Source organism: Leptosomus discolor, chromosome 20, assembly GCF_034619465.1.
Source record: "Leptosomus discolor isolate bLepDis1 chromosome 20, bLepDis1.hap2, whole genome shotgun sequence".
NCBI lineage: Eukaryota > Metazoa > Chordata > Aves > Leptosomiformes > Leptosomidae > Leptosomus > Leptosomus discolor.
The window spans coordinates 7,638,590-7,660,882 of record NC_141410.1 but is presented as its reverse complement, the minus strand read 5'-3'; the positions used below and the strand labels follow the sequence as shown (position 1 = coordinate 7,660,882).

At 49.2% G+C, this 22,293-nt stretch overlaps 1 protein-coding gene across 1 annotated transcript in view; it reads left to right on the top strand.

Annotated features, from left to right (window-relative positions):
* Positions 1–22,293, top strand: part of NOC2L (NOC2 like nucleolar associated transcriptional repressor) — a 52,349-nt gene that overhangs the window by 14,810 nt on the left and 15,246 nt on the right. Inside the window, exons 13-17 of the mRNA XM_086475994.1 lie at positions 2,424–2,535; positions 9,763–9,876; positions 10,033–10,134; positions 14,854–14,997; positions 20,855–20,968. Coding sequence (XP_086332120.1) covers positions 2,424–2,535; positions 9,763–9,876; positions 10,033–10,134; positions 14,854–14,997; positions 20,855–20,968 — 586 coding nt within the window. The remainder of the gene's footprint in view (positions 1–2,423; positions 2,536–9,762; positions 9,877–10,032; positions 10,135–14,853; positions 14,998–20,854; positions 20,969–22,293) is intronic.

Here is a 22,293-nt window from a genome sequence, read left to right as displayed (position 1 = left end):
CATTGCCTGCTAAAATCAAAATCTGTTCCCTCCTTTTCTTGCTCCCTCTTCTTGCTTTCTAGTGCATAAAATCCATGGAAACTATTTTTAATAACACGTATTTCAGAAATGGACCCCACGTGTGTCTGGAAGTTACCTGTGCTCAAGATGTGGTCCAGGGAAATTGGACTACAGAGTGGAGAAGTGCTGGAATTGATGGTTTCTGACTTTCGTGATGCTGGGAAGAGCTTCACTGCTGAGTTTGCTCGTGAAATTGCCGTGTAATAATGAGTGATGCTGTTCTCACGGACAGCCGAAAGGTTGCAGTGGGTTTCACCCATGGGGCAGTATTGTAGAGAGAGCAGAAGATGGAGGAGATGATTTCCCCCTTCCTTTCTCTGCTTTGTGCTTTTCTCTGCCTCCTCTGTGTGCTTGCATTTGAGTTCACGGTTGGGTTTTTTTGCAGCAGAGTTGTTGCAGAAGCTCCTGTTCCGTGTTATCCCTTTCCCCCTCATCCCATAAAGTGTTTTTCTGATGGTGTCTGCTTGGATTTGTACCTTGCTCCCAATCTAAGCTATAAAAATGAAGTTCCTCCCTGGCTTACAGTTAAATGAGTATTTGTGGTGCCTGTTAAGTTTTTCATTTCTGGCCTCTCAGCACATGCAGGGGAGAAAGCAGGTACAGCCTTCTCCATGGGGAAGCAAGCACAGCCTTAGTGTCCCTTGAGCAACTTCCCTTGGTGACCTGTCCTGGTGGGGTGGAGGGTGATGTTGAAAGAAGCTTCCTCTGTCCTCTCTAGCCACAGGAAGATTGTGGTCACCCAGGAGTATAACAAGGAGCTGTAGCAAGTAAAAATAAGCCTCGAGAAGCCTTTAGGCTGTTCTCCACACCACAGCCCATGCCCTGGCTGCACGGGAGAAGTACAGCAGGCATTCCAAGAGATAGTGATGGTAAGATATTAGAGAGCACTCTCTTGAGATGAAATGTGAGTCAGTTTGAACCCCCCCTGGCTGTGTGCTGGAGTGACTAGGCAGTTGGACCTTCCTCCACAGAGCTGGGACCCAGCTGTGTTTTGTATTCCCTGTGCATCCAGCCATCGGGAAGTTGAGCAGATTGTTGCATCGCCACACACTCTAAAATTAATGGTCTTGGTTTACAGTAAATCTATACACTTAACAGGTTTATTCCTTGATCAATTAATTCCTGAGAATGGCTTTCGTCATCTCCAGTGGTGCCAGATCAGGGGTGCAAAGTAGATTTATTTCCGTAATGGATCCAATGATAATTATTTCACTATTTGGAGGAGGGGGGAACGGGAGGTGGGGGGAGATGCAGGTGATTTATGGTGCCTGGTCAAGCATTTTTTTTTTTCCTTTCCTGGATCGCTCAGCAAGCTCTTTGAGGAGGGGAGTGTTTAATTTGTCAGACTTGAGCCTGTTGTCTGGGAACTGCATCTAAAAAAAAAAAAATAAATTTGAACAATCCTTGTTAATGCTGCAGGCATCCATGTCTTCAAGTACAGGTCATCCAGTGTGAGAGGTTTCTAGGGTGGTACAGTAATGAGGTCTGGTGTCTTTTAGGGAGAGTTTACATTATCCCCTCTCCTGCTGGCCTACATGGTGCCGGGGGAGCTGACCCTTCTCGGTCCCAGCCTTACAAAGGGAGCTGGCTCTGCTGCTTTCCTAATACCTGAGCGTGTGAGGTTTTGAAGTGTGGGTCAAAAAGTCTGCCCTCTTTCCCCTCCACGCTGATTACTGGTGGTTCAAATGTACGTGTTGCCTCTCTGAAGGAGATGGGAGAAGGTCAGGTGCTCCTCTGGGTTGGAGAGGGCTGAACAGATTTGGCTGTGAGAGGTCACTTTCGTTCCCAATCTGTCCTTTCTGATACGCTGGTGGTTGCTGGTCCAGCTCCTTCTGCTGCAGTGACGTTCTACGCTAAGAGGGCTATGGTTCATGTGGGTACACAGAGGGTACATAGCCTGAAATGGGAAGCATCTTCCTCCTTATAGTCCCTCTGGTATGCTGGGGGAGCCCTTTTCTTGGTCAAACTTGCTGCTTTAGATGAGCATTTTACTGCTGGTACCTGCCACTTTTCCTTCCATACCTACCTGTGCTGGAAGCATGAGAGCTGAAAATGTTGGATGTGACTAAACAGCATCGGTGAGAAACTTCCTCTGCAAAGCTCTGGTCTTGTAGCACTTTCTCCCAGCAAAGCTGGAAACCTAGTGCGCTGGTTGCAGGGATTTGTGTGTTAGTGTTACAGCTTCAACATGGGTGAGTTTTATTTCTAACTGTGGGATAGCTTCAGCAGCTCAAGGAGTTTGCTGTGCAATACTAAAGGTGTCTTTTGTAGAGTAGGGAAGGCTCTCGAGTGTCACTGCAGGCTGCAGGTGCAGTTCCTGTATAAACTTGGCCTAATACCCTTTCTTCCTTTTTTCTCTCTAGGCTGGTACCAACTGCCCGTTTCTACCCTCTGCGCATGCACTGCATCCGTGCACTTACACTGTTGTCTGAGAACACCAGGACCTTCATCCCAGTGTTGCCATTTATCCTGGAGGTGAGTTGGTTCCTGCTGATGCCTACTACCTAATCAACACACTCACTATGCCCACTTACAGCTCCCAAGATTGCCCAATTTGCTTACTTCCTAAAATCCCTGGCAAGCAGCATCAGACAGAATGTATTGTTTGCTTAGCAAATAGGATTAAACTTTTATTGGCCTGTGAGCAGAGAGTATCTGAGATCAGCTGGGTGCAAAATACATTCCTAGGTGGTTTAACTAATGCAGCTGGAATAGGCAAAGAGTTTGCCAGAGACATTCAGAGGCTCAGCTGATTGCAGTAACTCCCTGAGCTATTGTCACTTGATCCTGCTAATGTGTTCATATCTTAGCAAAAGGAAGAGTTTCTCCTAACTGCAGACAAAGGGAAATGGAAAGAAAAAGCTTTTCAAGCATTAGAATTTATTTAGGAAAAAAATCTCCACGAACACAACCTGGCAAAATGCAGTATGTTTGGTGAAATACTGGTGCTAAGAGACCATCCAGCTTTCCCACGTGCCAGATGCCTGACAGCTCTCCACATAAGTCTTTCTAGCTTTGCTGCTGTGAGAAGGTAGTACAGAAGTGGTGCAGACAGATTTCACTGAAGAAGCCTGAAAGAGGCAGGGTGAAGAATGCAGAAGCCCCAGGAGGTTGGCATGAGGCTGGACACTGAAGAGGAGGAGGGAGACAGACTTCTATAATAACTGACCTGAGTCACCCAGGCTCATTCCTAATCAAGTTCTGTTGAAGCCAAGTCTTTTGTGGTTTTGTGTTGTTGTAAACGTCCTTTGCAAACCACATCCTCTGAGCCTGTGGAAGGCAGCGGCGTTTATAAATCTCCCTCTGCTCTCCCGCTTCCTCCACTGCTCCCTGGCCTGTGTGGCTTTGCCATTTGCCTGCTTCCTTCCTCTTGTTCATGCATATTTGAAGCTCTGCCAACCAGATTTAGTGATAGAGGCATCTCCACTCGGGGTTAGTGGAGCCTGGGGCAAGGATGGTTTCTCTACTTTTTACCTTTCTGTGCTCTGAGCCTTTTTCCCCTCGGGGCCTTCCCCTGCCCCTTTGCATTCTGGCCCCAACACCTTGCCTCTCGTCTGTACGTCGGGCCCCAGCCAGACGTTACCACACTGCACATGGAGCTTCCTCCCAGCTTCCCCCAGTCCCCAACCACATCCGATCCTGCTGGGTGTGTTTGTGAGGCACTACTCGGTTTAGCTTGTCCAGGTGTTGGTGACCAGGGAGAGGTGGGGGCAGGGTGAATGTGTGCATGTGTGTTGCTTGCATACTCTTTCGCATTACTTTTAACAATTTTGCTTTAACTTCTATAACCCAAGGTGACTGGCATGATGTTAAACTCCCAAATCTCCCTGCGGCTGTCAGCCTTTCCCTTCTTCCTGCCTTTTGTGAGGGATCACTCAAATATTCTATGGAGTTCCCAAGAGCATTTAAGGCTATTCCCTTTTTACTCCCATCTCTTCCCAACTCCCTCCTCCTCTCTGTTACAGAGGTATCTGAACACTCTTGCAGTCCTTAGTGTGTCTCCACAAGCTGTCTTCAGGCAGACTCCAGCTGTGCAGATGAGGTGGTAGGAAGCTTTAGCATGCAGCGGGGAAGTGACCTGCCCAAAATCCCCAGGTGGCTATGGTGATACTGGGGGGAGAATCTACCTCCTAATGCCCAGCCATAGTGCCTTAACTATGAGCCTGTTTCTTCTAGCTCACAAATTCAGTGGTGACTTGGTCTTAGTCCCATGCCACACCATGTTATGAAACAAAAAAATCCATTCTAAGCCCATAGTCCAGACCATCATGAGATTGAGGGATCTGATCAGTGTGGTGGTGCTAGGCAGGAGTAGACTTGAGGGGCATGACTGGGGTCTGGGCAGCAGAATGAAGCCTTCCCAGCATAAGGTGTGCTCCATTCGATAGGAAGGAGGAAAGGCTGCTCTGTCACTGTTGGAACTGAATTCAAGTGTAGTAAAAGAGTGGCTGTGGAGTTTGTGACCCTGTGTTTCGTGTGCTTTTTGTAGAGGGCTTTGCATGGCCTTAGAGCGTAGATTCTTGTGTAACAAGTGACTGTGTAACTCTGTTTCCCTTTCCCCTCTTCATCAAGGAAACTCAGCCCTTGCTACCTCTCACCTCAGCCCTGTTGCTGCTGTGCTTTCGAGAGATGGCAGATTGAATGTTGGTGCGATTCCCGTAGGCACAGGAATTCCCCCAGGCCCTGCCAGCAGAAACGAGAGCCGGCTGCTTGATGCATCTTGACAAGGGCTGATGCTCACCAGCGTGGGCATCCAGTGCTGCCTCCTCTCTGACTCTGCTTTCCAGGATGGAGCAAAAGCAGCAGCTTGCTTGCTAAAATTACATCTTAGGGGCAGGTGGGTTGGGAGAGAGTGTAAAGCAGGCAGGCTTTTATTTTTGTATTGTTACTCCCCTTGAAGGGCCTGTCAGATCCCAGGCTTTTTTTTTTTATCACTTCAATTATTGTGTGGCAGGCACTAGTTTCTGCAGCAGGAAAATTGGTGGCTCATGTGCTGGAAGGCAGGTGTGGATAAACAAGGTGGAAATCTCCCCACAGGCAGACTTCACATGCCAATTGAAAATTGGCTTCCCCTGTGGAGGGGAGGGAGAGTAGGTTAACCCTGACATGCTTATGAAGGCACGAGTTTTTCACTTTGACACTTAAATGGCTAGAGTCTTGTTTTGGATGTGCAGCTTGCTTTGGAGACAGTCCCCAGGGGCTTGGAGCACAACATATATGGGAGTGGGCGGTGGATTGTGTCGGAGGAAATCGGCTGATGCAAAGGTTGTAGTTGGAGAATTGATAATGCTGGACACTGTCATACACTTAAGCACAGATCTGAAATCGGTTTTCTGCAAGACACGGGCTCTTTGCCTCCTTTACACAGAGGAAAAACTGGAACTTTAGGCAGACTACGCTGAACCACCGCACCGACTGGAGATTGTTTCCTTTTCCTCATTCTGCTCCCTCCACTGCTGTATTGCAGCTCTTAAATTCTGGATCACAGCCCTGCAGGTACCAGGGGTTGTTGAGTGAAATCATGCCTGACCAGTCTAATAGATGTCTGTGATGGGATGATTGGCTCAGTGGATGAGGGGAGAGCAGCGGATGGTGTTTATCTTCTCTTTATCAAGGTTTTGGATACCATCTCCTGCAACCTCCTCACAGACAAGGTGATGAATTGGAGACGGATAAGCATACTGTGAGGTGTATTGACAACTGGGTGAACTTCCAAGCTCGTGGCTGTGATCAGTGGTGCAAAATCTAGCCAGAGGCTAACCGCTGGTGCTGTACCCCAGGGATTGACACTGGGGCTGATACTGGTTATCATATCTGTTACTGGTTTGAATGGTGGGGCAGAATGGCACCATCAGCAAGCTTGCAGATGGCACAAAGTTGGGCGGAGTTGTTGGTACACCAGATAAGTGTCCTGCAATTCAGAGGGACCTTGACAGGTTGGAGAAATGGGCAGGCAGAAACCTCATGTAGCTCAACAGAGAGAAGTGCAAGATCCTACACCTGGAGAAGAGTAACTCCATAACAACAACCTCCTGGAGGCTGACTGTCGGGAAAGCAGCTTTGCAGGAAAGGACATGGACAAGTTGACTGGTGCTGAGCTGTGTTAGGCATAGCTTTGCCAGCAGTTTGACTGCGGTCTTTCCCTGATGCTGAGCGCTAGTGAGACCACAGCTGCAGTGCTGTGTCTAGTTCAGGACTCTCCAGGGTGAGAGAGATGTGAACATACTGGAATGAGTCTGGTGAAGAGCCACAGGGGTGAAGGGGTTGGAGCATCATGTGAGAAGAGGCTGTGAGAGCTGTAACTTGTTAGCCTCAAGAAGAGAAGGCTCAGCCAGGATCTTATTAATGTGTGTAAAAATACCTCAAAGGAGGATGCCTAGAGGATGGAGCCAGGCTCTCAAGTTGTGTCCACTGACAGGACAGGATGCAGTGGGCACAAAGTGAAACACAGGAGGGCCTGTCTGAACAAGAGGAAACACTTTTTTTACTGTGAGAGTCACTCAGCAGTGGCACAGGTTGCCCAGGAAGGTTGTGGAGTCTCCATCCTTGGGGATTACTCAAAAACAATCTGGACGTTATCCTGGGCAGCTGGCTTTAGGTGGCCCTGCTTGAGCAGGTCAGGTTGGACAAGATGACCTCCAGAGCTTGCTCTCAACCATTCTGTGAATAAAGAGGTTGAAGCTAAGTTTTTCTCAATGTCAGTTTGCGACAAGATGAGAGGCAATATGTGATAAATGAAATACAGAAGGTCTTACTTAAGCATTGAAAAATAAAAAACCAAACAAAACAAAAAAACCCAAACAAAGCCAACCCAAACCCCAACAGTTCTATATGGTGTGTCTAAACAAGGTTGGCTAGAAAAATAGTGGAATGTCTGTCCTTAGAGAGACTCAAACTCTGACTCGACGTGGCCCTTAGCATCCTGTTCTAGTTGACCCTGCCAGCTGACTTCCAGAGGGCCCTTCCAACCATAACTGTTCCGTGAATGCTTCAAGCCAGCTTCTGCAGAAAGTTGGGCAGAACTTGACAATAATGAGATTCTGCCTGAGCGGGTTAACGAGGCGCTCTCAGCCCTTCCCTCAGCGAAGGGAGGGTGACTGGGAGGCCTGAGGGAAGGCCGCAGGCAGGCCCAGCAAAGCTCTGTACCCTTGCTGTGAGCTGGCCCGGGGCAACCAGCTTTGGGGTGATCAAAGCAGATGCCAGGAGGCTTTTGCTAAAGCCTGAGAGAAGGAGATGGGGGGGGTGGGGTGGATGGGGTAATACAGCGGGAGTGCTGTGGGTGCGGAGTTGGTTCACTGGTTTGCACTCTGGCAGTGTAAACTGTCTATCCGAGCACCCTTCCCACTAGCCACGTGGAAATTGTCCGTGAGCTTGAGACTGCCAAAAATCCTTCTCCTTCCTGCCTGTGTTGCCCTTTCCTCTGTCTGCTCGTGGTTATCGCTTCAGCCCAATTGTTGGCTTTTGACATTTTCTGGCCCTCTAGTCCCTCATTATCACCTTTCCACCCTGCCACAAGATTCCTAGACATCAGTCATCCTCTCCTTCAGTCTGGCTGTCAGCTGATCCATTCTGCACAGTCTTGAGATGGGAGCCACGTCTTGCCCCCTTCCCACATGTCCTGCCTGGCTCCCTAACACCTCCTGGGAGAGTTTCAAAACCTGTGGTTGCATTTCCCTGCTTGCCTAGTGGTGCGTTAGGATCCCACAGAGCCTGATGCCTTTCACTTTAATGTGTCTGACCTCGGGGATCAATACTGCTGTTTTGGCCAAAGAAATAACCGTGCATAACGAGGTTTATAGCATTGATTCCCTAGGCTAGGGCTCTTTGTTTTCACAAGCCACCAAGCTTGTCCCTCCCTTCCAAATAACCTGGATTGACAAATAAAATGTAAAAAATCAATAGTCGTCTCCGTGCTTTTCTGGCCTGGGGGCATCCATGTGACCTAAACACCCTCCCTTCTCACCTCACCCTCTAGCAATCAGTGAGCTGCATCCCCATGTTGCTGGGCTGGTTGAGGTCTGATGATGAATGTGTTGCTGCTGCATAGAGGGAATAGAAATTATTTCCTGCTCAGCAGTGTGATTTAAAAGTGTTGGGGACGGGGAGAGGACCCGTAGGCTGCTTTTGATGTGCTCAGGTGGGCAGGATATGCTCCTCATCAGTCCTTCTCAACCCTTGTCATTAGATATGCAAATGATTACCAATTGTTGGCTGATTTGTTTTTTAATTTATTTGTCTTTGAATGAGATCCCATTGCTAGTGAACATCTCCCTTGGTTGCTGGTTGTTATCCCCTGATGGACATCTCCGGGAATCTGCCCTGGATCGAGTGGTTTTTTCCAGTTCTTGCCATCTTTCTCCTGAGCTCTGCCCATACCAGGGCGGGAAAAGGCCTATTTGTATTGCTGCTTATTTTGGAAACCCTTCGCTCCTTCCTGTGTCACAGCTTCCGAGGAGGAGCAGCACAGTGCAGAGGCTTATTGGGACAGTGTACCCTGTTGCCTGATGTCTGCCCAGGGCAGCAGGGACCACGGCAGGTTCTGGCTGTAGCTGATTTCAGCTGAAGATAGCTTTCCTGTGTGAAATGTAGCCTTTCAGGGAAGTGAAGAATGGAAATTCTTATTGATTCGTGTTACTCTTCCCTCAGTGAAGCTGGGAAACTGGGAAACTTCTCCCAAAAAGGAAGGAGTGGGGAAAAGGCTTTCATAGTTCTTGGTCTTGATTACAATTTTAAGGCAATAATGGCTCTTCTTAATTAAGAGCAAACTTGAAATGCCACCCTAGAGAGCTAGTCATGCACACATATGTGAACTTGCTCTCTGTTTTCTTCTTTTCTACTATGTAAGCTTCATACATTGTGTTTCAGAAACAATTCCCTCCCCATTATCATTAAACAAGCTCTGGAAAAACACAAAAGCCAAGGTGCAGGTCTGCCTTTTGACGGTACATGCTAGTCTGTTGGGCATCCAGCTGTACCCTAGAGCTTGTGTGCGCTCGTGATTTTGATGAGCAGGGTGCATGGTCTCCTTGCAAACTCTGGGAAGGGGCCAGTTTTTCTCCATGTCCTTTGCTATAAAATGAAATGTGTCCATGGAGAATACTATACTCTTATTCAAAGGCTATTCAGTTATAATTGGTACAAGGGATGACAACGGGAAACGTGTTAGGATAGAAACCTTGCCTGGCAAAGGGTGTTTGTGAAAAGGACTTACTGGTCTCTGTGCTGCCTGGGACAATTATTTCATTGACAATAAAAGGGTAGTGGATTTGGTGTAAGCAACATTCAGTCTTGCTGTTGAAAAGCTTCTCACCTTAAGGTACAGCTCCCAAATACACTTGAGCTTTGTAGTATGATCTTTCTGACCATTAGAAGCATGAGTCTGTAGTTTCTTGTGCTGTTGATTCTGTTGGTTCCCTTTTACCTCACATTTCCATGGTATCTGTCACACTCAGGTCTCTAAAGCTTCAAGTGTGATTGCTGTTTGCTCCCTAATTGTCCCTTGCTAGGGTATTTCAGAAAGCTCTGGGACAGTGATCAGAACAGGCAAGCAGGAATCAGGATTTCTGGGTCATCTTCTCAGCTCTGCCACCAACTGCATGATCTGAGTTGAGTCATTTAGTGTCTGTTTTGTTTTGCAATGTCATCATCTTTACACTCAGTTTTTTCTGTTGTAGGTTTTACACTCACTTTTTTCTGTTGTAGGTTTTCCAACAAGTGGATTTCAACAAGAAGCCAGGACGTATAAGTGCTAAACCTATAAACTTTGCAGTGATCTTGAAGCTTTCCAATGCCAACCTGCAGGAGAAGGCCTACCGTGTGAGTGGAACCCCAGTAGCCAACTCTGTACATAACAGTGACCCTAGCAGTATGCTTTGTGTTCCTGTCCTGTCAGGGTGGAGACTTATTTCCCAATCTTGACTCTATAGGGTTTAGTTCCTATCTGATATCTCTATTTCTGCTTCCCCTACCCAGGATGGGCTCATTGAACATCTCTATGACCTCATGCTTGAGTATCTCCACTGCCAAGCCTGCAGCATTGGATTCCCAGAGCTGGTTCTCCCCACTGTCATTCAGGTGAGATACAAGATGCTTCTCGGTCGTGCCACGAATGTGCACAGAGCAGGATAAAGTTAAGTGAACTCAAGATGATCCTCACAATATGAGGGGAGAGCAGTTTACCTCTTCTTAATTATAGTTTTTGTTTGCATTTTGGGGAATTCTTGGGGAGATACAGAGGCATTACATTTAATTAGGAGGCTGCAGGTAGGTGGAAGTGGCTATGGAGTTAGCTGCTCTTTTGGGAGCCAGAGTGGAACAGAGGGCTGCATAACTGCTGTAAAGGTGTGGTTTTGACTAGGGAATGTAGATGATTTCTTGGCAATTCAGAGTTGTCCAAATTGCTGCCTGGTCTCAGAGCAGCGAGCCCATACTTCTCCTCGCCTTACAGCCTCCCTCACATGCTCTCCACAAGATGGCAATCTTCCCTCCTTTCACAGTGTCTCTATCAAATGGGGCACTTTCTCCCCGAGTCCCTCCGTGCAAAACAGTACAATTCTTGTCTCCATCCCTCCTCCTCGCTGCACCCAACAGCAGCGCTGCAAAGCAGTCTCCTTTGCCTTTCCCCTGGCGTTCCGCAGCGCAAGGTGTTCTTCCTAGCCGCTTCACGCTGATACACTTCATCGTCTGCCACAAAGCTGCCTAACAGCGCTGTGCATCTGGGTGTGTTGTGCCTAATCCTGCCCTCGTACCTTGCTAGCTGGGTGGCTTCGGTTTTGAACGAGCAGTGACCTCTGCTTTGGATGGCAAGGTTGCTCAGTGCAAGCGTGCTGGAACTTATTCCTTCCCTTCCTCCTGGTCCTCTATTTTTAACTCAGGAGTGGCAGGTGTCATGCACGTTTGGCAGAGGGCTGCTATCGTATCCTCAGTGGGGGCACGAGCCTCTGCTTTGGTGTCTGCCGTGAGACCCTGTGTCCGCATACCTTGTTGCCGTGATGCCTCTGGTTGACGTGGGAGCAATGCCTCGGTTGGGACCTACAGGCTGCTCGGGAAGCAAATCTCCTCGCTTCTGCTGTCTGTAACAGGCTGGCATCTGTCAGGCTCGTGACTCTTGGCTGGGTCCCTGCAGCCTGGCACAGGCCACTGCCTGGCTGGCAGTGGGCTGCTTTGGCTAATGTGAGCTGACAGGCGCTCTCTGCGCGAGGAGAGCAGCTCCTGTGCTTGCTCCCGCCTTGCGTGCTCCTCGCTTATCGGCGGCGAACAAAGCCCTTTCCTCTCAGCCAGCAGCTGTTGAGAGCATCGAAGCTGTCAGAGCCGATGTTCTCGCTGGAATGAAAAACGGCTGACGGCCCTCTGGCACCGAGCTCCCTGTGGCTTCCAAACACGCCCTGGGACCAGCCTGTATTTCTGCAGAGAATTAATGGTATCGGATTCCTATTTGGCTGCCACGAACCACAGCCTCGTGGCGTCTGCTGGGCTGGGGTGCTGAGGTTAGCTTCCCAAAATCTCAGAGTCTTCGGGAAAGTTGGGGGGGAGGGTGAGGCCTTTCTCCTGGAACAGTTCCAGTTAACTGTAAAAATCCATCTGTCCTGATTCTTCCTCCCCAATGAGCTCAGGCTTCTCTCAGTGTCGTGTCGTAGGGGCTGTGTTCCAGCTGGCGAGGGTTATATTCCTCGTCTCCTGGTCAGCGGCTTTGGGAGAAGGTAGGCTGAACTGCCTTCAAATTGAACTTTAAAACCTCCTTGCCTGGAAGGCAGGAGCACCCCGGCAGATCAAAGGAAAGGAGAGCTAGTAGGGGCTGCTGTTCTGCCCAGCTGGGATGACCCCGTGGCGGTCACTGCTGCCACAGGCTGGTAAGGAGCTCAGAGCCTCCATTTCTGGATGCTCGGAAGAGCCTGCGTCTTCCCTCCTCTAGAGCCCTGACAGGCATCACAGAGCAGAGATGGGAGGTTAGAGGGAAAAACTGGGCAGGCGTTGCTAAGGGGTAGGTACTGCTGGGTGGAAGCAGGAGGTGGCATGATCTAGGCATGACTTGCAGCTAGACAGAAGGGCAGGAGGTGGTGGTTTGCCTTGCCAGCAGCCATTCCTGCTGCTGCTCACGCTCTGTCCTGAGTTTTGTATTCCCTCTGCTTGATTTGGGTTCCCTGCAACACACACCCCCAGCTGCTTCAGATCATTTACAGTTCCCTGCGCCGTTTACAGTAAGAGGAGCTGGTATTTTTGCTGTGGTCTCTGCTGGTATAAACCATTGGTGTTTAAGGCTGGCAGTTTGACAGAATCAATCCCACTAATCACAGAGCTGCTTAGCTACAAACCAGTGTGAGATGTTAATGACGTACACGCGCACACACATGCACACGTATGTTCTGATTGCTTTTATTCTGGAAAGATACGGTGGTTGTATTTGGCAGAGTGGAAAAAGGCGTACGCAGTCCCTTTCTTTCTCTCGCTCTCCTCCATCTTCTTTTACCTTCTTGGTTGTGTTCCCTGCCTTTTAACACAGGACTGAGATCTCATTACGTTTTGTTAATATCTGTGGCAGATAGTGGTGGGACTGTGAGGGATTGCAGGGGTAGGGGAGAGGAGGGGGAAAGAAGAAATGAAGCATACGGCTGTGAGAGCAAGCGCACAACACTAACCTGCACAGATAGAGCCTCAGATTCTGCAGGATTTCTGGTGACACTTCTGCAACGGAAGAAAAATGATAATGTATGTGGCAGCGGATGAAATGGATCTGGGGCTGCAGCTGTGGGGATCAAGTGAGATAAATCGAATGACAAATGCATCTCTCAGTGGAGATAAATATGCAGCACCTATAAAAAAAATAAATATTTTAGAAAGGGGGGTGAGGGTAGGACAGGCTTCACCAGCAGAATAGTTTTGCTGATGGTTTCTTTGTGCTTGTTTGATGCTTTGTGGAAAGGGGGGAAGGTGTTCGTGTTAACTCCCATTTTTCTGAGCTGGATGTGTGATGGCAGGTGGGTGTTTGCTAGGGATAAAGGGACAAGAGAAGCCCCTGCTGCTGGGTAGTGGGAGACGTTCTCCATGTGTGGAGCAGACAGCAGGTCCTGCAGCAATACACCCATCAGGAGAGCAGTGTCCTGACAGGGGCTAGGTGTGACTGTCACCTCTTAATTAACATTTAATACCTACCCACTTGGCATGTAAGATCAAGCCCACATGTAGGCATCGTCTTCCTTCCCCCAGCTCTGTCTTGTGAGGCAAAACATTTGAAGCCATAAGTAGAGAAGGCACTACTGGATTTGCTGACTAGAAACATTTTGTCTCTGTCATGATAGCATCTGTATGTCCCCGCTGAGATGAAGGTTCCATTGTGGTTAACCATTTTCTTCTGCCTTGCTGGATCTCTTTCTCTAAATCAAGTGTCTGTAGTGTGTGTGTGTATCTTTGGCTCCAGCAAAGAGCATGGCCTGCAGAATTTGGACAGCACTCCAGAGGCTTGTCTTGGAGTTGGTGAAAACTGTTAGCAGACGGTATAGCAAACGGAAATTCAAGCCATGAGTCAATCTGGACACCCCCATCTCTCTGCCATCAAGAGTGTCCACTGCTGCCTCAGCTTTTAGTTTGGAGGTGTCAGAACAGTGCAGTGGTGTTGAAGGGTGGTTTGTATCGGGAGGGGAAGTCTTCTTTGGTGGGGAGAAAAGAGGTTCGCTTGAGGACAAGGCTACTGAGATGAAAAAAAAAGAAAACAACACAAAAACAGGCTCTTTTTTGCAATGAAGTCTCGTTGTCTGAGAGTAGTGGAGTGTGCTTTAGGTGCGGAGGAAGGGGAAGAGCAGATTCTCTGTGAGTAGGATGGTCCTTGCCCTTTCAGGCAGCAGTAGGGTTTGTGGTTTCCTGGCAGACTGGCTCTTGTCCTGAGAGTTACGCTCTAAAACAAAGAATTGTCTAGGCACGTGCTGCACAAGTTGTCCACAGGGAGGGTTATTTTGTAAATTTTTGTGTGGTGGGTGTGTGGGTTTGTGCCCTTGAAAAATCAGTGGTGCCAGTTGAGTTGGTACAGTCAGACGTGAAGCATTGACCCCGTGTGACTCTGCAGATGGTCATCTGTCCTGAGCCACAGCTCTGCTGCTGTAGCAGCACCAACTTTTCCCACCGAGCTGTGCCAAAGATCGTTACTCCCAGCCCACAGACACTTCCACCCCCAATTTTAAGACTCTTCTCAAACGCTGCCTTTAGTCCCAGCCATCAGTCTCATCCACAGCCTCTTGCTGTTCCCATTCCAGTATCAACTGGTGTTCTACAGTCTTAACCCATGGACACCTTTCCCTGTTCTAATCCCCTGTACTTTTGGCCACCTAGCATCCATGGGTATCCACTGTTCTTCCTGATCTCCGTGCATCTGGTCCACGATCCCTCTTACTATTTGGCTGAGCAGGAGACAGTGATCTGTTAACTGCAGTGGCAGCCAGGAGCTGAGGCCCCAGAGAGCACAGACTTTTTTCCTGCTGGCTGCTTGAACTCCACTGATAGGGGTTTTTGTCAGAAAGAAGTAGCGTTAAAGGGTGTAAGGGCTGTTTCTGAGCAAGGCCCCTGCGCGGGGTTGGGTACCAACATCTGGCCTGTCTCTGCAAATGTTTGCATCCTCCCAGCCCAGGGTGGCAGGAGCCCCAGGGCTGAATATGGATGATACATTGGAGTAGGGTATGAATTGAAGGGAAAAGGCGCCCCATGCTGTCTGTCACTGGGGGTGGGAAATGTTTTTTTGCTGATGGGATCTGTTTATGGAAACTATTACATTGCTTTCATTCTTCCTCTCCTTTTTCCTCCTCCCAGCTAAAATCTTTCCTGAAGGAATGCAAGGTTGCCAACTACTGCAAGCCTATCCGGCAGCTCCTGGAGAAACTGCAGGAAAATTCTGCCTACATCGCCAGCAGGCGTCAGAAAGCTACCTTCGGTGTGGCCAGCAGGGAGTCTGTGGTGAGTCTGCTGCTTCGATTTGGGCTTCCTGGAAAGACAGGCAGGCTCCGGCTGCTGGGGTTGAGCGGGTGGCAGAGGGAGGAGGGATGACGAGATCATGGAAAACAGGAGGGTGTGGGGTGGGGCAGATGTTCACAAACAACTGAACTCACAGGGCTCTGATGCTATAGCTGGCAAGACTCTGCAGCCAAGAGCCTCGTGGAAAACACAGCCCGTAAATTATACCCTTGTGTTATGTGTAACACACACACACATGCATGGAAGTGTGTTGCTTTGCTGGGACATGTCCTTTGCTGGAGAAGTTCCTTGTTTTTCATTATCCCACTCCTGATACGTAGGTGCCAGTTTGTGCCTAAAGTGATAGGGGGGATTCTGCCGCCTCTGTGAGCACGTTGTTTCCTCCTAAACTGTAGAGACCAGCCTGCAGCAGTGTAGAACCAAGCCACTGGCAGACTGGTATGTGGCAGTTTAGGATCCCGAGGCAAACCTTTCCCTGTTTTCCTGGGCCCTTGTGGAGACAGTGTTATAGAATCAGGAAAGTCATGAGCCGTACGAGTAGTGATCGGGCATCCTGGGCACTGCAGTTGCTTCTCAAGAGAGATGCTGGTATATTCTGTCTGCAGAATCCGTCTAAGAGTCCATCCTGCTGAGAAAATGCTGAGCACATCTGACACCTAGAAAAGTTGCAGTAGCTCTGGGTGGCTCATAGGGCCTGTGGAGCAGTTGAGTTAAAGGTCAGGATTCTCCCTTAGTGATGAGATGGAGAGGGGTGACTAAGGTGATGGTGGAGAGAACTGTAGCACAGCTAGAAAGCAATATAACAGAGGATGTGTTAGGTAGTAACTGGCCATGTGGCTAATGGGCTGAGAGATGCTCCCTTTCTCCTTGTTTCCCCTGCTCCAGGAGTCTGCCTGCTCTAAGCCAGGTCCTCCTAGGGACAGTGTAGCATATTGTCAGGACATTCCTTGCGTGAAGCTTTTTTTTTTTTCCATTTGCTTTGCTTCATCCTTCTTTGGGGACTTGTTGACCTGACCTAAACTCTGAGGTATTTGAAATCCAGGCCCTAAGTAAGTGAAGCCAAAGGGAAGGAAGCCTTGTTAATGAAGCTTGCTTTGTGTGTCCTTTGGGTTGGACGTTTTATCTTTGCCTTTCATCCAGCACAGCAGCCTTTGCAAGCCTGCAACTATGTGTGCGTGCCTCAATGTGTGAGAGGAAGTAGCGTGTCTGCCTCTTCCTTGCCTGGCAGGAGAGAGGTGAAAGTATCTTTGCCTGCAAGGCAATTGATGGGTCAGAGTGGTTTCTCTGGCCGCAAGCTATCGTTGGAAAATCTGGATTTCTCCATCGTTGAAAGCTCCACCTGTTGACGTGGGGCTGGGCGTGGAGCAGAAGTTGCAGTGCGGACTAATTTGTCTTCAGACACTAAGGGGCAGGGACTGCAGGAAAATTAGCCTTTGAAATCTTGACGTATCAATGCCAGGACACAGCAGTGCTATTCTGGGATTAGGGGATTGATGGAACTGGGTTTGAAGTGACTAAGTAGTGTTTGGTTCTGTAAATGCCATTCTGGGTTGGACTGTTTTGCTAAAGGAATTATGCTTCCCATCTGGAGTGAAGTGGTTAGGGTTTTGTTTTTTCCTCTTTTTTGCGGGCAACGCTGTGACCACCCACCCACTCTGCAGAGGCAGAGATTTCAGCCTCTAGGGCTCTCCATGAAACAGATGGGCTGGGGAAGGTCGTTGGCTAAATAAAACAGGGTTTCCAACAACTCTGACACTCTCTGCTTTTCCCAGCAGCTCTGGCTGCAGTCCCTTGTGTAAGAAGTAAATAATTATTTTAACATCTTGCTGCCCGTGTGTCTCCTAGTTGACATTGGTGCACCTGCTTTCCCAGGGACATCTGGGTGGCTGAGTAGCATGAATCAGGCAGGCTTGGCTCTGGAGGGGCAGCAACAGGCAGCCTGCCTTGAGTATGGGCGGTTGGTTGAGGGAAGCAGGCACCAGTTCGCCAAACCTGTTTGGAAACGGCTGTTCTGCCGTTTGAGGGGATGGAGCACCAGTGTGAAATGCTGCTCAGGGAGGATGCCTGGATTGCCTGTGCAGTCTGTATTTTTGGACTGTGCTGTTGTGCTGTGGGAGAAGGGAGCCTTTCTCTTCCTTCAGTTAACAGGGTATCAGTGCTCCTGGGAGCAGAGGAACCAGCCCACTCGGTACTTCTGTGGGGTGGAGGAACTCTAGTGGCTTATCTTTTGTGCCCAGGTGGCCCTGAGTTTTCCCCCATGCCTTCGCAAGCAGATGGTGTAGGTTCCCAAGAAGGGCCGAACCCCGAGCCTGGGCTTCCCAGAACGATTTGGAGTGTCCCTCGAAGTCTGGGTTGAGTTTGCCAGGCTCTCTCCCAAGATATGTGGGGCATTGGCACTTCTCATCAGCAAACGCTGCCAGAAAAGGGAAAGGAAGGAGCGGGGAGAGGGAAGGGGAGGTATTTGCATGTCCCCCTTGCCAGCAAGAGCAATTGAAAGCGAATTCTCTCTGGTTTTCACATGCATGCATTTGTGCCTGCGCCGCTGTAGGGAGCAGAGCCCAAATGCTGAGCTAGTTCTTCCCTGCAACATGCTGAAATGCAGCTTTCATGGGTGGAATTACAGAGTAGTGGGCGTGTTTTAGAAAGGTGGGGTTTACCTAGGGGTCTATATTAGATAGTTTTGAAGAAGAAACAGCCTTGGAATTGAACTTAGTTCTGCTGCGGGGGGAGCATGGTGGTGCAATGTTTAACTTAACTTGGAGGGATTCCTCCTGGCATCCCAAGAACTGTGGTATGGAGGGATGCACACACCAGATGTGTTCAGCCTGACTTCTTCCACGTTATTTTAAGATTGAGAACCTTTTTTTTTTTTTTGGTAAGAAGCAGGTTAATTTTTGAGAGTCGGTGCTTTTGTGAGAGTACAATGCTAACAGGTTACTATAATAATTAAGGTCTTTGTGAGGGGAGCTAAAAAAAGGTGGAGCCCGCAGCTGAAGTTGATCCAGATGCATAACGTGCAGCTCTGATTTTAGGTTTGTCTGCACAATCCCCTGGATTGGCAGGGGAAAATGCAAGGAAGGAACAAGACCTGCAGCGTGTGCTGGGCTGCATTACAGCCCTGTGGCTCCCAGGCAGAGCTTTGTGCTGAGCTGGGGAACCTTCGTTTAAGAACAGTGCAGCCCAGCAGGCCGTCATGCTTAATGAAATGCAGCGAGGGAATGAGCTGATGGAAAGCATTGCCTCGTTTCCACGGGATTACCGGATCTTCTGCGCTCCTATCCCCGTCTCACGTGTCAGATGGGAGGTTTTTCTGAAGGGTGGGTGATGATCTCTGTTACGTTTGTACAGGTGCTGGCACCGCGGGCTTGATCCATGCTGGGTGTTGCCTTACAGCACAGCGATGCAAAAGCAGTAGTAGAAGGAGAATTGCAAGTAGTTTGTGATGTGGGTGTGATGGCATCCGCTTTCTCAAAATTCCCGTGGAGGCGTTCTGACTAGAGGGATGGGAGTGTTTTAATGGTCTTTTTTATCTCTGGATTCTAGCACACTTTCAAGCCAAAAGAGCTGTATCAGACAGCACAAATAGACTTTTGCCTTCTGAAAGCAGAGTCTTTCTCAGAAGCTGTCCATACCAAGCAGCGTCAACAAATGGCCTGATTACAGCTGGCAGCCGGATAGGAGCCTGATCTATAAATGGGGTAACTTTGTCCTCCTCAGGAATGACTCCTCTTGCCACAGCGGTGGGTCAGATCGACAGTAAAGCTGCGCTGTCTGCTGGCTGGCGTCTCCGCTAGCGAGTGCTGCCGGAGCCGGCGGTGCATCGGCTGTGCTTCCAGTCAGCCTGCCGGGGAGGTGACCAGAGAGCAGACTGGGAGCCGTGTTACAACCGGTCCCGTGGGGATTGTGCGAGTCTGGGACCCGTGATTGCCAGAAAGGGCCCGTTTGGCTTGATGCAGTATTGGTAGCGCCTGCTGTAGGCTGCGCAAATGGATTCCGCGCCGTTAAGAGTGCAGGCGACACAAGCTGGTCACCGTTTAATTGCCAAAGTTCAGCTCTTGGTGCCAGCTGCAGGGACCACAGATCATCTCCACTTCCCTCCCAGCGATGGGGCAAATCAAGGGCTGGCAGAGCCTTGATGTCTTTTCACCTCACAGTGTATCCTGAGTACTTGCTCAGCTGTGTAAGCTGGGAGCTCTGCGCCGCTATCCGTTGCGGAGACCTGCCCTTCCTGCCTTGTTCATCCACTGCTCTTTAAACAGACTTCTTCCTCCACCCTGTCTCACAGGCTGCAGCCCACACACCAGAGCTCCCTAGTTTTGGGGCTCTGCTCCCCAGCAGCAGTTGATTTCAAATCTGCTGAAGAATATTTGAGCTGCAGCTGTGTTTTGTGCTGTGAAGGTGGTCTGGCTTTGTGTCCCCACCCTCGAAACAGGAGCATTGTGTACGCATAGCTGCCCGTGCTGAGCTCTGGATTTGTTCTCAGCCCTGGATTCAGGATACCCTTTTTGGATCTGTGTTGACCTTTGTAGCTATGCTAACCTTTGTTCCTCTTCCTCATTCCCTTCCTCCTTTGCCTGTTTCAATTCCTACTTGTATGTCATGTCTTTCTGCCTACCTTAGATTGACTTTTTACTGTGGGGTAATGCAAAGCTTCTGGGCACTGTGGTAATCCGGTTAACAGGTAGAGCTCTGTGTGGGTTTTAAGTTAAAAGGATGTCGACAGGTTAAGAAGAATGTATTTTAATATGACATACCACCCCCCCCCCTTTCAGCACTTACACACTGAATGATTGAAGCGTAAAAGAATTTTTAACCATCTAATTTCCTTCCCACCATTTACGGTGTTTGCACCTCCTTATTCTCCCTGCTTGGACAGTGGAAACAGGCTCAGCACTTCATGCTCTGCTCTCTCAAGGTTGGGATGAGTCCCAGAGCCTGCAGGGGAATGTTTGTTTCAAAAATAAATGCTTGGCTCTAGAACAGGGGGAACGGGCAATCAGACATCTCTGGTGCTTAGATATTGTAAATGCTTGCATGAGGTTTTTCTGAACTAAAAAGCAAGAACTGAGCAGGTGATCGAAAGCCTCCACTGAAGGAGCGAGGGACAAATTTTGTCCTGATAGATCCTCTGATCTGTCCCTTTGCTTCCTACCGTCAGGTTTTAGTTGAAGTAATTTGTTTTTCGTTACTGTAGACTGCATCATCTGACTTGACTTCTATGTCAGTGTCTCTCGCTGGAGCTAGAGTAGAGTCAATACATTCAAGGCCAAGGTAATAATGGTGGATCCCAGAAGGCGTTGAGCTGACTTTAGGAGAGCCTGTTGAGAGTTCTCAGCGATTCTGAGAATCAGACCTCTTCTGGAAGGGAGAAATAGGAATCTGGGAACCCACATTTCAGGGCACCGTGCTGAGAAAATTTGGTGATCTTCCTTAAGCTAAAGCATCTTGGGCACCACCTTTATGAAGGCTTTATGCTGTCCTTCAGCGCCATTGGTACCCTGTGCTTTGTACTGCAGAAGTAAGCGGTTGCATTGGCCAACCTGTCCGTTTCATCTTTTGGCTTTCTTTGATTTCCCTGTAGTGCCCAGGCATTGCTTTACCGAAGGAGAGTTTGTCACACCACTCCTGACTCAGTAGTTGCTTAAATGGCTGTGCCTGAATTCACACTTAGTCCTGCTGGCATTTTTAGCCCTGGTTGCCAATTTCCCACCCAGAAGCTGGGAAAAGGTAGTTTGAGAAAGGATCTTAACCTCTGCTCTTGACTCCCTGCATTTGCCAGGGTTGTATTGGAAAACTCCTTTGAAAACCATTCTTAAATTTGCACCTCCTCTCTCCACAGGAACAATGGGAGAAGCAGGTCAAAGAGGAGGGCACACCTCTGACCAAGTATTATACGCAGTGGAAGAAGCTAAGAGAGAAGGAGATACAACTGGAAATCAGCGGCAAAGAAAGGGTAAGAATGAAACACCAGACTTACTGGATGTGATGTGTTGCATGGGAAGAGAAGGGAGCCATGTCCTGGCAGCAGGATGGTGGCTGGTCAAAACCAGCTCCACTGGTGTGAGTTGAAATTGGCTGGAGCCGTGTGAGCACGTGGGCTGGATGTTCTTGGGAAGAGCGTGAGTGTGGCTGGACGGCAGCCTAGCCGGTGTCTCCAGCTCCCTGCGGGTTTCTCTTGCTGGGATCTCCAGGAGCCACATGTGTCCCCTGCCTGCAGCCTGTGCGTTTGCCCAAGTTAACAGAGGATAGGTGAGATGGGGAAAAGTAGCACTAGGGTAAATTTCTCTCCATCCCTGCTTAGGCTCACGCTGTTCAAGACCCCTCAGTACAGCAGCTTTTGTAATTCAAGGCTAGGAAGCTGAAGGCAGTAGTGTGTACTGGCAGGGGTAGGTTGGGTAACAGGTTCCATCGTGTCTGAGCAACTGGGGCAATAGCCTTATCATGCCTGTTGCCTTTGGAACAAACATGTGATGTAGTTTCGAAGTTCGGACTGTACACGCGGTTCCTGTCCTGTGTGTTCATCCCCCCATTCACGGGCCTTCTCGCATTGCTTTGGGCGGTTTGCATCATTTCTTGCAAGCGGCGTTGCTTTCTTGATGGCAAAACAGAGTGGGTTGAGCTCGTGGAGGCCTTAAGCTCCTTTTCCAGCTCTGCAGAACGTGACTGGATTGCCGTGCTAGAACCTACCTTTGCAAGAAAGTAGGGAGGGAAGATGCCTCTCTTGGCAAAGGGAGTATCAGAGATGAGTTCTGTTCTGCATTTTCTTATTTCATCCCTGTGGGGGGTGGCTGGTTGTGAGGTGGGACTTGCTGTCTGGACAGAAGTGCTCAGGCTGCCGTTTCCCACATCTCCTGCCCAAGGGAGGGCTCCTTGGCCACTCCTCATGGCACTGCACTCCAGGATGTGGAAGGTGGGGGGTGGGAGCTTGCATACATTAGGAGTCTAAAGGAAAGCTGTCTTGATGCTAATGCAATGAAAGTGGCTGAGCTAGGCTCTTGGCCAGGGAGCAGGAAATAGATATAATTGGTGTCTCCAGCGTATGGCGGGGAACAATTAAAATGATCGATAGGACATGAGGATGACTGGCTCTGAGACAAGTCCCAGAGCATGGTAGCAGGCCTAGGAGATCCTAGAAATGCTCAGGATCGTATACCAGTCTGAGATAAGGACAGGGGGCTGAAATTCCCTGGAGCAGCCACGCAGAGGGAACAAAAAGCATGCTTGTTTTCTGTGCAAACCCAGCAGGAGAATGTGGCCTTTGCAGAAAGGAAGTTAGTG